The 12,250-nt window shown below is 56.1% G+C and overlaps 1 protein-coding gene across 1 annotated transcript in view; it reads right to left on the bottom strand.

Moving 5' to 3' along the window:
• Positions 1 to 12,250, bottom strand: part of LOC311423515 (receptor-type tyrosine-protein phosphatase V-like) — a 32,333-nt gene that overhangs the window by 8,422 nt on the left and 11,661 nt on the right. Inside the window, exons 13-28 of the mRNA XM_084497573.1 lie at positions 11,785 to 12,054; positions 11,116 to 11,388; positions 10,124 to 10,396; positions 9,331 to 9,603; positions 8,376 to 8,645; positions 7,532 to 7,810; positions 7,172 to 7,306; positions 6,851 to 7,061; positions 4,166 to 4,233; positions 3,851 to 3,974; positions 3,504 to 3,551; positions 2,958 to 3,051; positions 2,362 to 2,452; positions 2,004 to 2,080; positions 1,052 to 1,186; positions 431 to 553 (exon numbers count right to left, since the gene is read on the bottom strand). Of these exons, the coding sequence (XP_084353699.1) occupies positions 431 to 553; positions 1,052 to 1,186; positions 2,004 to 2,080; positions 2,362 to 2,452; positions 2,958 to 3,051; positions 3,504 to 3,551; positions 3,851 to 3,974; positions 4,166 to 4,233; positions 6,851 to 7,061; positions 7,172 to 7,306; positions 7,532 to 7,810; positions 8,376 to 8,645; positions 9,331 to 9,603; positions 10,124 to 10,396; positions 11,116 to 11,388; positions 11,785 to 12,054 (2,744 nt within the window). The remainder of the gene's footprint in view (positions 1 to 430; positions 554 to 1,051; positions 1,187 to 2,003; positions 2,081 to 2,361; positions 2,453 to 2,957; positions 3,052 to 3,503; positions 3,552 to 3,850; positions 3,975 to 4,165; positions 4,234 to 6,850; positions 7,062 to 7,171; positions 7,307 to 7,531; positions 7,811 to 8,375; positions 8,646 to 9,330; positions 9,604 to 10,123; positions 10,397 to 11,115; positions 11,389 to 11,784; positions 12,055 to 12,250) is intronic.

Below are 12,250 nucleotides of genomic sequence, written 5' to 3'. Positions count from 1 at the left end.
CACAGACCCCAGGGCACCCAGCTTGTGTATGGGGACAGCCCACATCACGTCCACCCCGCTGTCTGGTGGCTTCTACTGCCCTGTCCTGTCCCCACAGCTCCCTGACGTGGCGAGGTGTGTGGAGGTGGCAGGGAGCAGAGCTGCCTTCGCCTGCCCTGAAACACGTCCTTGAAGCTGCAGGCCAAGTCCCATAGCAGGGACATGAGGGCAGTGGGAAGGAAGGAGCAAGGGTGGGCAGGAGGCACGATGCACATTGGATACGTCCGTGCCACCGAGCCTGAGGTGGCACATTGCTCCCCAGAGGGGCTTGGTCTTCTTTGAACCCCGTTACTGGCATAGAAAGGAGATTCTGCCACCACCACTGAGGCGAAACCCCGCTGCATCCCGTGCAGACCCACAGCCCTCGATGGGGCCCCGGGTCCTTACTCACGTGCCACAGCTTGAACTCACGCATGGTCCACTCGTCTGAGCTGCTCTGCGCCAGCAGGTGGACCCGCACCTGCCCGTAGGAGACCGGGGCGGATTCGGAGGGCCAGTAATGATCACAGAGGACCTAGGGCACAGGTAGGACAGGGTCACAGGGAGGCCTAGCCTGACCGCCGGGGTGACATCGCATCTCCCTGGGAGCATCTGGAGGTGTGTGGGGAGCTGGGGCAGATCTGTTGGAGACAACAGGGGGTTGCTCCTCACACCAGGAGCTTTGCACAGCTCTCCTCCACCTCCCCTTGGCTCCTACTGAGGAAAGGACCTGTGCAGGTCTCATCACCCATGGGGAATGGAGCAGGTCTAAATGAGGCACCTCATCCTGAAGCAATAACTTCAGATGCTGCCGAACTACCTGGGTGAGGGGAGCTGGGGTCCTGCTAAGCTCTACTTCTGCCCCTCCATGCGCCGAGCTAACGCAGAGCTGCACACGTCCTCCTCTTCCACCCAAGCTGCTTTTTGGGGAAGCTGCACGTGCACAGGGACCAGCAGAGTGCCCAAACCCAGCCCCAGGCTCAGCTCCCACAGACAGGTGCCGGCTCGGCTGAGTGTGTCGGTGCACACCTACCCGCCCGTTCTCCATGCACACTGTCAGCATGATGATGTTGCAGACGTTCTGCTCCCACACCAGCCTCCAGAAGTCCTCTATTGTTTTTTTCAGGGGCCCCTGGGTGGCAATGAACTCCTGCTGGGATGTGTAGCCCTGAACAAGAGCCAGAGAGGAGGAGTTGGCAAGTTCCCTAGGGCGGCGGATGCAGCCCTGGGACCAAGTCAGTCCTTAATCTGCCTCTCTTGTAGATGGAGAGATGCCCTCAGCCCGTGTGAGCACAGCTTCCTGGGCAGCTGACTTCAGCAGAAGCTTCAGAAGAAGCTGACTGCACAGGAAACGTGCTGCCCAGCACGTGCTCTACTTCTTTGGAATAGGGACGTGACCCCCCGCTTCCCTCCAAGCAGTTCCTCATTCAGCCTAACCAGCGAAAGATAAATCTGGGTCTTCCTTGAGCTCTTCAGCCAGTGCTGGAGGTAGGGTGAGCATGCGAGGTCCCAGGCTTCTCTGCCTTTGTCCCGTTGGCACACACATGCCCCGCGGATTCCCACAGCATGCTGCGTGCCCTGCCTGTTACCTGGGGAAAGCTCCCGGGTGGGGGATGCTGGCACAGCTCCGGGGTTGTTCAAATGCAGCTGCACAGACCAGAAGGAGAAAGAGCAGACAGACAGACGGGGCAGTAAGCTGGGAGAGGATGGAAAGAGGACAGTGCTCGAGAAGAAGGAAGAAAGCCTTGCCAGTCTCCCCACACTCGCTCACTCTGCGTTCACAGCACTTTGCCATCAAATGTTCGCCATCAACCTCTGCTAGAGAGCAACCATGAATCTCTGCCTGACCCCAACACCTCGCCAGTCTGCCAGCTGTGGTTCCAGTGGCTCTTGTCCACCGGCCCTCACAGCCTCAGTCCGGGCTGGGTTCTCTGATGGTGCCCTGAGGCCGTGCCTCTACGTGGGGAAGGCAAGCGGGCACTCACAGGCACAAAGTTGGCATTGATGTAGTCCGTGTGCGGATCCTCCCCCAGCTGGCTCAACTTGACCCGAGAGTGATCATCTGAAAGAGACCACATACATGTGGGACCCCTGGCAGCCCTTCACTGAGACACAGCTGCAATTTCATCTGGTTTACACCCCATGAGAAGCCCCAGCAGCTCCTCCAGCCCCATGTATGCAGCCAACAGCAAGGCTCTGTGCTCTGCTGGTTGCTCTCCTCCCCAAGGAGCAGCTATCACGGCACTCCCCAAAGCTCTGGGACATGTACGGTCTCCCCGTGGTGTCCAACTGGGACCCGTCCCTGAGCGGGGCTCACCCCTGGGAGCAGGAGGCAGCACTTACAGGGCAGTACGTGCGGGTATCTGTTCTTGGAGACGTTGGCTGGCAGCTCGGCCTCCACCTTGGGCTGCTCCTTCCCAACTTCTTTCAGCTCCTGTGGCATGGAGTTAGTCAGGCAGAGCAAGTCAGAGCTCACAGACATTGGCGTTAGAGAAGCTAGCCTGAGATGAATTTCACAACCTGATCCTGTGGCTCTGACAGTGCCTCTCAGAATCCTTTTGGCTGCAGGCTCTTTTCCCAAACCCTCCAGGCAGATCTCATTGCAATACTGCTCCACTGCCTTGCCTCCAGCCCAGGTCTGGGGCCCTGAGCTTTGCACACAAGCAGCTATGGGCCGTGCTCATTCACCTCATGTCACAGACAACACGTATTTCTACCAAAACTTGAACAAACCATGTTTTGAGGAAGGGAATTGCCTGATCACTTGGTCCATCCAGCCTTTGGCTTCCAGGACTGCCCAGCAGAGTGGCCAGGGAGGTGGCTTACTGTTCCTGCACCCAACGGCCAGGACACGACATCTTCCTTGGAGCCAGGCTGGATTTGAAAGAGCTATCTAGGGGGGAAATTAAGTCCCATCTCTAGCAGGAGTCTCAGCTCACCTCAAACTCCTGGAAAAAAGCGTGGTTACCACTTGCTGTCTTCATCTCATAGTACTGCTTGAAGTTCTGTATGGGAATTGGCCGGTGGACATTTCTGCATGAAATGAAGTCCAGAGGAAAACTTGCCTTAGCTTTTGGGAGGTCTGGCAGGCCAGCCACGCAACCAGAGAGACAGCCCAGCCTCGAGACCTGCGGTACCTGGATGCACACACAGGGGGTGGTTTATAGCCCACAGCACTGCCCAGGGAAACGAGTCCAACAGAGCAGTGCTCAGACACTGGGAGGGATTTCGGGTTGGTGAGGATATTCTCCTACTGCAGAAGCCTTGCAGAGGAGGTGACAATACGTTTCCCACTTGCGTTGGCGTGGAATGGAGATGGGCAATAAATGATGGACATGGGAAAGCCTAGGCTTTAAAAAGTAATGGGAAGGAGAGGACACATAGCTTGTTTTTTCCTGAGTCAAAGCATGAGAAAGGAAGTAGGTGAAGGGCTCTGGCACCTGCCTTGCAAGCAGAGAGGGAAGAGTCCAGCTGGTAGCACTCACCTCAAGCTGTAGGTCACCATTTCCTGGGGCAGGCTGTTCTTCTGTGTTCTGGAAGCAAAACATGGGAGTTGTTACTCTTCCCTGCAGCACAGGGGCCGATCCTGCAAGCATACTGTGTGCTGCTGGCTCTTGGAGCACCTGTGAGCAGGAGGCTCACATCAGCTCCCCTCTGCCTGCTGCTTTTGCTTTCTGTCTCTCAGGCACAGCTCCAGCTGGTGGGTGTTCTGGTTTCCCCAAAGCTCCTTTTACACCCTCTCACTGCTCTTCCTCCTGGCCTGGCATTTAAGGCTGGGTTTTGCTGAGATTCCCAGCCTGCACCCGCTGGGTAAGAGATGGCTCATCCTCACCTCCTCGCCCTGAGCTGCTTCCAGTAGACCAGAGCGAAAATGGCAGTGAGTGTCAAGAGAAATCCCACGACGATTCCAGCTATTACTGGCATTGGGAGTGGAGTTGCATCTACACCTTGAGCAGCTGGAATCAAAAAGAGGAAAGATGGACAGAAATATGAGCCAGTGAATGACTACATTTACATTGTTTATTATATTTACTACAGCCCAAGAGCTCCCTCTGGCTTGCCATTAGCTGGTTGTTAATTCTCTCCAACCTGCACAGCCTGGTAGGGAAGAGGACAGAGCAGCGGTGAGATAATGTACCCATCTTACCTGAAAAGGTGGTGAACGACACTGCAGGGGCCACTGGGTCGTATTTGGTGAAGGCAGCGATGCTGAACCTAGGGCAAAGCAGAGTTGTGCATCAGGGGCAGCCAGCAGCAGGCAGAGCCAGGGGTAAGGGCCAGCTGCCTCTGCATTGGATGAGGCTGTTTTTCTGGAATGGGATTTAGGGGATGTATTGAAATGGTCTTTCCTCCCTTGCCTCGTGGACAAGTCTGTTACACTTGGGAGAATGTCAGAAAATGTCAGAAAATGCAAACAGGGAACAGCTCTCCACCGAGGTGCTACCTGCAGGCAGGCAGAGAGCTGTGCTCGCTTAGCAGGCAGAAAAGGAAAGTCAGCAGCCGGTGGGGAGGGTGGAGGTGGGCTGAGTCGCTGTCTCAGCTCATGCCAACCCATTAATTCCTGGAGAGATGAGCCCAGTGACTTTGAAACAGGGGCACCTCAGCTGGTGGGGCTGAGCCCCGACTCAGACCACACAGAGCACAGAGCTGGCTGGGGCCTCCTGCTCCCAGTGGAGATCTGCCCTACATCCTCCTCCTCCAAGCAGTGCACACACCAAGCCTCACAGCGCCCTGCAGAGCTGAATTTCTTCTCCTCCCAGTGTATAACCTGGAAGGGCAGGTCCTCTGGTGCCCTAAATGCAAGGTAGGGCTTCCAAACGTAGCTTTGGATTTTAGCAGCCTAGAGTTTGCAGAGTCCAGGGTGAGCTCCCTCTGGCAGCATCCCAGACCTGGCTTCTGGGAGCGAAGATCTCTTTGGAAACTGGGCCTGCAGATGTCGTGCTATGAGATAAGGGTTTGTGGATAAATAACTCACTGAAAGATAGGAAAGAAGGGTTGGCTTTCAGAGCAGAAATGGGCAGCCACTGGTATCTGCTTTTCACCACACCGCTGATGATTAACTGTTAAAACAATAGGGAGGATATCTGTTATTTAGGGAAGCCAAAATGAAAGTGATGGTTAGTACATGTCATTCAATGACAGTAGGTGGTGTAATGACACCGTGACAGAGCTGCTCCCTTCCCGAAAGTGGATGTTGGAGGGAAAATGGCAACTGGGCAGCACGAAGGTGGATATACACACAGGATGGGACAGTGTTTGGGGGCAGAGGGGTCTCCTGCCGTGTTTGTGCTGCTGTTAAACTACCCTCGAGGCTGCTGGCAGCTATCAGATGGGGTCTGGCAGATCTTGGTCTGATCTCAGCAGTGCTGGCTGGAGCAGAAAGCCAGACCCGAGGCTGCAGGGGTTAAGCAGCAAGGTTTGCTGAGCCATGCCTGAGGGTGAGTGGGCAGGAACAATAGCAAGAAGGAAGAATAGATGGGCAATCAATCTCAAACCTTCTCAATCAATTGGACGCTCTCCCATGCCTTCTCTGGGGTGCAATACCTCAACACCTGCATGGGCATGGGATGGGAATGCAGGATCATTCCAGTTATCCTGCCAGGCATGATAATGTGTTGCCTCAAGAGAGCTGAGAACAGCTGTTAGCTCTTGACATCCTGCTGTGGGTGGGATTTCCAAGGGAATGGCTGTCTTGAAAATCCCTTTTGTTCTCTGCCACCCACCTGACTCAGGCCTGTGCTGACATCGACCTTTATTCTTTGCCAGTGCTGGCCCAAACAGGGCGCTTGAGTCCCTATTTGGTAACACGTGTACATCTCAAATGGCTCCAATTTACTTTTTTTTTTTTTTTTTTTTTTTTTCGTGTAAGCATGAAGTCTGCACATAGCAGAAGTAGAAAGAGAAGCAGAAGAAAATAAGAAAGGCAGGAGAGCCAGCAGGTCCAAACCTGGCACTAGGGACCTGGACTCCACTCCCCCCAAACTTAAGGGCAGATCTAAGCCTCCAATATTTTACTCATATGAGAAAGCGAGGCTCTCTTGTCATGCACACACTCTCTCAAGTTATTCCTCTCTTTTCCCAAAGCTCTGAGACTTCTATCATTATTCAGCCATCCTTGCTATATGCTCCTTTAAATTGGAGAGGGACAATCTTCTAGATTTCTGGAGGACCCTTTGTCAGGAGTGCCTGGAGATATGGCCCCTATTAACAACGGACTGCCTAAAGAAATGATTCTTTGTTTGCAGAAGAAATCTTGTTTTACCAGCAAATATTTTAAAGGAGCCCTACAATAAAATATGTATGCTTGTGCATTCATGCTGCTGTATTTTATTTACTGTCGAATAAGATTGTGAATTTATGGACCTTGTGATCTGTGTGTGTGCATGCCTCATGAGGAATTTGAACCTTAGGCTGTGCACTTTGCAGCCCTCAACCTCTGGGACCCCAGCTGTGTAGGCACCATTTGAACTAATGTCCCCACTCCCTGTGTGAGTGTGGGCTCTGGGTCACATCCAAGTACCAGCACCCTTTTCCAGTCTTAACCTCGAGGTGGACAACCATCCAGCTCCCAAGACAACCTACACAGCCCTTGTCAGCCTCGACTTTTGTTTCTGCTCTCCCTCTCTTTGCCCACTTCCACCAACATCCTCCAATGTGACAGCCCTTGCATCCCTCAAATGCTGCTTGGCCGAGCAAACCCTGGGCTCTGCCCCTGGGGGTTTGCAGAGTATGAGGGTGAGGTGAGAGCGAGGGCGCTGCTGGCACCTTGCAGGGGTCTTGTGGGGTCCCTTCTGTCCTGCAGCCCCTCAGGAGGGAGGCTGGCATCTCTCACCTGTACTGCTCGTTGGCTTTCAGCTTCCCGTTGCACGTTGCCCTGGACTGGCCACAATCTTCTGTTCCCACTGGCACTCGCCAGATTTCAGGGGATCTCCTGGGGCTCGTGTGGAACGGATTGGGGATTAGCACAGCCAGGTAGGAGTCCTCTGTCCCGTAGTAGTGGTCATACCAGGTGCTGGACATGGTTTCCTGGGTGGGCCTCAGCACTGAAGGGGAACATACAAGAGGACAGAGGTAACATGGACGTGGTGTGCAGAGGACTTGCTGCCCCCTTGCTGGGGAGCCACTGCAGCTCCGAATGCACAGGGACACTTACGTGAATCATTAGTGGTAGCAACAACACCATAGTACTCGATTTGGCCATTCTCCTCGCTGAACAGGTCGGATGAAATGATGACTGTGGAGCTGGCCTCGACCTGGAAGACGTCTGCTCGTAGGGGTGGTGGCAGGGCTGGAAGAGGAACCAGAAAGCACAGCCTGTTAGTGTGCCCTGCTCCCACAGACCGATTGCTCAACACGTGGCAGCTCCCAGCATCACCACTCAGCGCCCTGACCCTCAGCAGTGCAAGGCATGCAGGGCTCAGAGATGTCTGAAGAAGTCCCCAGGTCTAATTATCAACACCCACCGTCCTCTCCTGGGGTCTGTGGCAAGGCTGTGGGAAAGAAGGGCACTCACCCTCCACTGTTGTGTTGCAGAGCAAAGGCACAGCCTGGCTCCTCATGGCATTCATGCCCACTGTGCTGATGGTGATTCGGTATGAGGAGTCTGGGCCCAGCCCCTCCAGCCTGGCTGTGCTCGTAGGAACGCTCACGATGTACTTGGAGGCAGGGGGTCTGTCGGAGAGTCTCTCTGTCACCACCTCATAAGCCTCCACGTCTCCCAGAGAGCTGGTCCAGTTCAAAAAAAGGCTCCTGGATTCCGGTAGGCATTGCACATCCTCCACTGGGTTTGGCTCTGCAAAGGAGACAGCCCTGGATATGGCAGGCCCTGAACGTACTGGGACAGAGAAAACCCAGCCCCAGAGCAGGTGTCACCATCACAGTCCTGTGCTGCCAGTCCCTGGGTCAGTGGGAGAGCTCAAAGTGTTTGGATAACGCTCTCAGACATGGTCTGATTTTTTGGGTGGTCCTTTGGGGACCCAGGAGTTGGACTGGATGATCCTTGTGGGTCCAACTCTGGATATGATCCGATGACATCTGTGGCTCGGGAAACTTCTGTGCCAAGGGCCACAGGACAAGGTCAGTGGGTCAGGGCCTGAGCAGGAGATGGCTTTTAAGATAAGCAGTTCAATGGACCTCTCTGCAGAGTCTGCTTTGCTTTACCAGTAGCCAGGCCACCAGATTATGAGAAGTGGTGGGGTTTACAGAGCTGATGGCTTCTGGAGGGGTCACCTTGCTGCTCTCCTGTACCTCCCACCAGGAAAACTTGCACCCTGCTGCTGAACCCCAAGGGTTGATTCAGCCTCAAGCCCTCCCAGGCATTTCTCAGCCCTCCCAGCCCCAAAGCAGTGCATACGAACCCAGTGGCACCGCCAAGGGCTTGGTGCTGCTCCAGTAGGGCCCGGCCACGCAGCTCAAGGAGACGGAGTAGTTCCTCCCTGGCACCAGCCCCTGCAGGAGGTGCTGGACTTGTCCTTTGGTGAGAGCGTGCCGTGAGGGCAGCGAGCCATTCCTGGGGTCTCGCAGCCACAGCTGGCAGTCGTCCTGCTGGCCAGGGACACTGTCCCAGGAGATGAGCATCGTGTTGTTCCCTTCCACCACCGCAGAGAGGTTTTTGGGAACCGAGGGGACTGCAAGGAAAACCACAGCAGGGTAGAGTTACTGGGATGCTTGGCCCTCTCTTCCATGTGCAGAAGTACAAGCAGATGGGAAATATGCAGGGAAGCTTTGTGTGCTCAGTGATAACACTCCTGCAGCTGCTGGCTGCCACTACCAGAAACGGCTTTTAAATGGCAATAGGAGGACAAGCAGAGTGATGAGCATGAGGAGGTGGCTTATTCCTCTCGCTAACTGGCAAGTTGCATCAGAGACCTGCCTGAATGGCCCCGCATGTGACTCCCAATACCCCGCAAGGGGCTGGCTGAGCGTGGGAGCAGAGACCTCTGGATTCCCCAAGCAAAGTGCAGGGACTGCGGGGATAAGCACATGAAAAGGCTTATTGTGCTTATCTGCAATTTCCACATTCCTGAAAAAAAAAAAAAAAAAAAGCCTGGCTTCCCCATATTTCCCATGCCAGGAATTTTCTGAGTGCCTGGGAGAAAGGCGGTGGGGATGGTGAGGTACCAAAGGGCAGCTGTATTGCCTTCTCTCCCCTCCGCTGGCTCATCCAGACCACGATCCCACTGCTAGAGCCATACCTGCAGCTTCCAGACAACATTCCCAGCCCCAGCCCTGCCCCTTCCCTCTGCAGGAGCTGAGCCTGCCCAGCTGGGAAGGGCTGAGCATCACGCACATCCCCCAGCTCCCACCACTTACTCGTCCAGTCGCTGATGTTCTCTGCGGAGGTTGCGTAGGGCCCTGCCATGGACACCACTTCCAGCAGGTATTTCTGTCCCGGAGCCAGGCCAGAAAAGGTAAATTTGCTGGTGCCTTTCCCCACAGACGTGTTGGCTGCCAAAATACCCGATCCTGAGTAATACAGGAGGAGCCTGTACCCATCCTGTCCGTGGGGTTCAGCTCTCCAGGACACACTCAGCCTGTTGGGATACCCCTGGTTCGTCATGTACACGTTTTGGGGTGCCAGCGGATCTGGAGAGAGAGGATGAGCATCATGCATCAGTGAAGGGTCTGAGGACATTGCTCAGTCACTGGCAGTGTCATCGGAAGGGATGGAGCATGCAAGACAGGGCTCTTTGTCTCGGCTGGATAGCTGCACCCACCAGCCTGGAGGCAGCTTCTGCAAGCCTCAAGCGGTGCCTGGATGAACAGAGACAGCCTTGTCCTGGCTGCAGCAAGCCACCAAGATGGGCGAGGAGGGTGCACCCAGCCAGCTGGAGGTGGGAGCTGAACACCCCCATCCTGCTGCTCCCAGTGAGCTTCTTTGGTGCTCAGCTCCCAGAGATGCAGCCGCCCTCATCTAGGTTGGGGGAGCTGACGGCGAGGGTGGGGAGAGCCCTGCTCAGTGCCATGGCACTGATGTGCCCTTGGGTTGAGGCAGGGCTCGTGGTCTCCATGCGGGTCAGTGGGGCCATACCTTTTGCTACAATCCTACACAGGCTACACCCACACCCAGCAAGGCACAAAATCACCCTCCAACCCCACTACTCACACGTCCAGTTGCTGACGTTCCCTGCAGGTGTCCGGTAGGGCCCAGCTACAGACACCACCTCCAGCACGTACTTGCTTCCTGGGGCCAGGCCCGTGAAGGTGAAGTTGTGGGTGTCTCTCCCAGCTGAGGCCGTAGCTGCCACGGTGCCCAGCCTGGCGTGGTGCAGGGTCAGCCTGTAGCCATCTCGCCCCCCGGCCGCGGCTCCCCAGGACGCGCTCAGCCTGTCGGGGTGCCCCGTGCTCAGCAAGCGCACAGCAGCCGGGGGCAGCGGGCCTGGGGAGTCACCAGACCTGGTATTAGGGATTGGAGGCCAGGCAGAAGGAAAGAGATGCTTGGTGGGATGCTGTGGGTCAGGATTGGTGCTCCCTAAGGTCTGGATATGCAGGGCCACATTGGCACACTCCAACTCCTGACTTTTCTTCTCCATCCCCTTCCCACCTCACCTAATTTCTCCACTTTGTGGTCCCTCACTCACCAACCCTTCTTCATCCACATCCTATTCACACTCTCCTCCCCACGCCCAGCTGCCAGACCTTGCCACAGGTGTGTGCACACATCCTCCAGCACACAGAACTGGCAGAGGGCTTGTCGAAACCTCATGCAGCCTTAAAATGCTTCTGAGTGGGCAAAGGGGTTGGGCTCATCCATCTCCAGAGCAGAGACCTTTTCTACTGGGAGAAAGAGGTGGATGACCCTCTTCTACTGCTCTGATTCACAGACCTTTATGGGAACGTGGTTTCTACCTGCTGGAGGAGACTCAACAAGGGTGAAAATGCTTGGGTATACAGGAAGATGGGACTGCTTGGGCAGGGGATGTCCCCATGTGGGCACGGCTGGGTAACCCTGCATGGCACCAGCGTTTTGCACCCATACACGTGGGTATGCACACCTCCAAAGGCACCAGATCCCCCATAAGCCTCCCAGACCTCTCCAGGGCTGCGCAGTGCAGCCTCTCCCACCCCTCTGCAGGGGACAGTCCTCTGGGCACTCACGTGTCCAGCCACTGACGTTGGGTGCTGCTGCCTGGTATGGTCCAGCTGTGGCACTGGCCTCCAGGGAGTACTGGCATCCTGGGGCCAGGCCCGTGAAGGTGAAGTTGTGGGTGTCTCTCCCAACTGAGGCTGTAGCTGCCATGGTGCCCAGCCTGGTGTGGTATAGGGTCAGCCTGTAGCCATCTCGCCCCCCGGCTGCAGCTCCCCAGGACGCGCTCAGCCTGTCAGGGTGCCCCGTGCCCAGCCAGTTCACAGAAACGGGGGGCAGTGGCCCTGGAGAGAAAATACAGCTTATTGGCAGGAGCCATGTCTGGGCAGAAGGAGAGGAGCTGCTCCATCTCCGTGCCAAGCCCCATGTGCTACAGGAGGTGGGTCTGCCCTGCAAGGTCCCAAAGGGTGGCTTTGCTCTTGGCTCTCTGGCAGCCGCCTCAAGGGGTTGCCTCCTCCCTAGGGCTGCATGTGGATGGCTGCTTGGGTGTGGGTGGCCAGGCCGTGGGGTCCAGCACAGACCCCCCCAGTGCTGCACCCATCAGGGCATGAGCACTAGGCACTTGTGTGGATGGGAGAGGAAGGCAGGATCTGGCTGGACCAGTATGGCCTCCGACTCGAACTGGGAATAAGGTAGATCTGGTGGAGGACACCCGGCCGCAAGGAGAGCATCGTACTCACGTGTGCAGTGGGTGAGGTTTGGGGTGCTGGTGTGGTAGGGCCCAGCCGTGGCTCTCACCGCCACGCTGTAGCGGGTGCCAGGGTTCAGGTTTTTGAAGGTGTGGCTCCTGGCATCCCCAGCCAGCGCCGTGTGCTCAGCACCACTGCTGGAGGCTGTGTCGTGGAGCTCCACCACGTAGCCCTCTGCTCCGTGCCCCGTGGCTGCCCAGGATGCCCGCAGTGCTGAGGCAGAGGGGCTGCTCAGGGTGAAGTTGGCAGGGGCCAAGGGATCTGGAAATAAACAAAAAAAAAAAAAAAAAAAGAGGAGAGGGTCAGCCCCTGCTGTGTGCCACAGCGCTGGGAGCTGGCTGCCTGGCTGTGTGGGTGCTCATGCACCAAGCAGGGGGCTGGGTGGCCACCAGAGGTCCTCCCAGAGAGAAGGATGGGGGCAAACGAGCAGTCAGGGTGCAGGGCTCCAAGCACAATT

This window comes from Aythya ferina (assembly GCF_964211825.1).
Source record: "Aythya ferina genome assembly, chromosome: 25".
NCBI lineage: Eukaryota > Metazoa > Chordata > Aves > Anseriformes > Anatidae > Aythya > Aythya ferina.
This window is presented reverse-complemented; position numbering and strand designations above follow the sequence as displayed.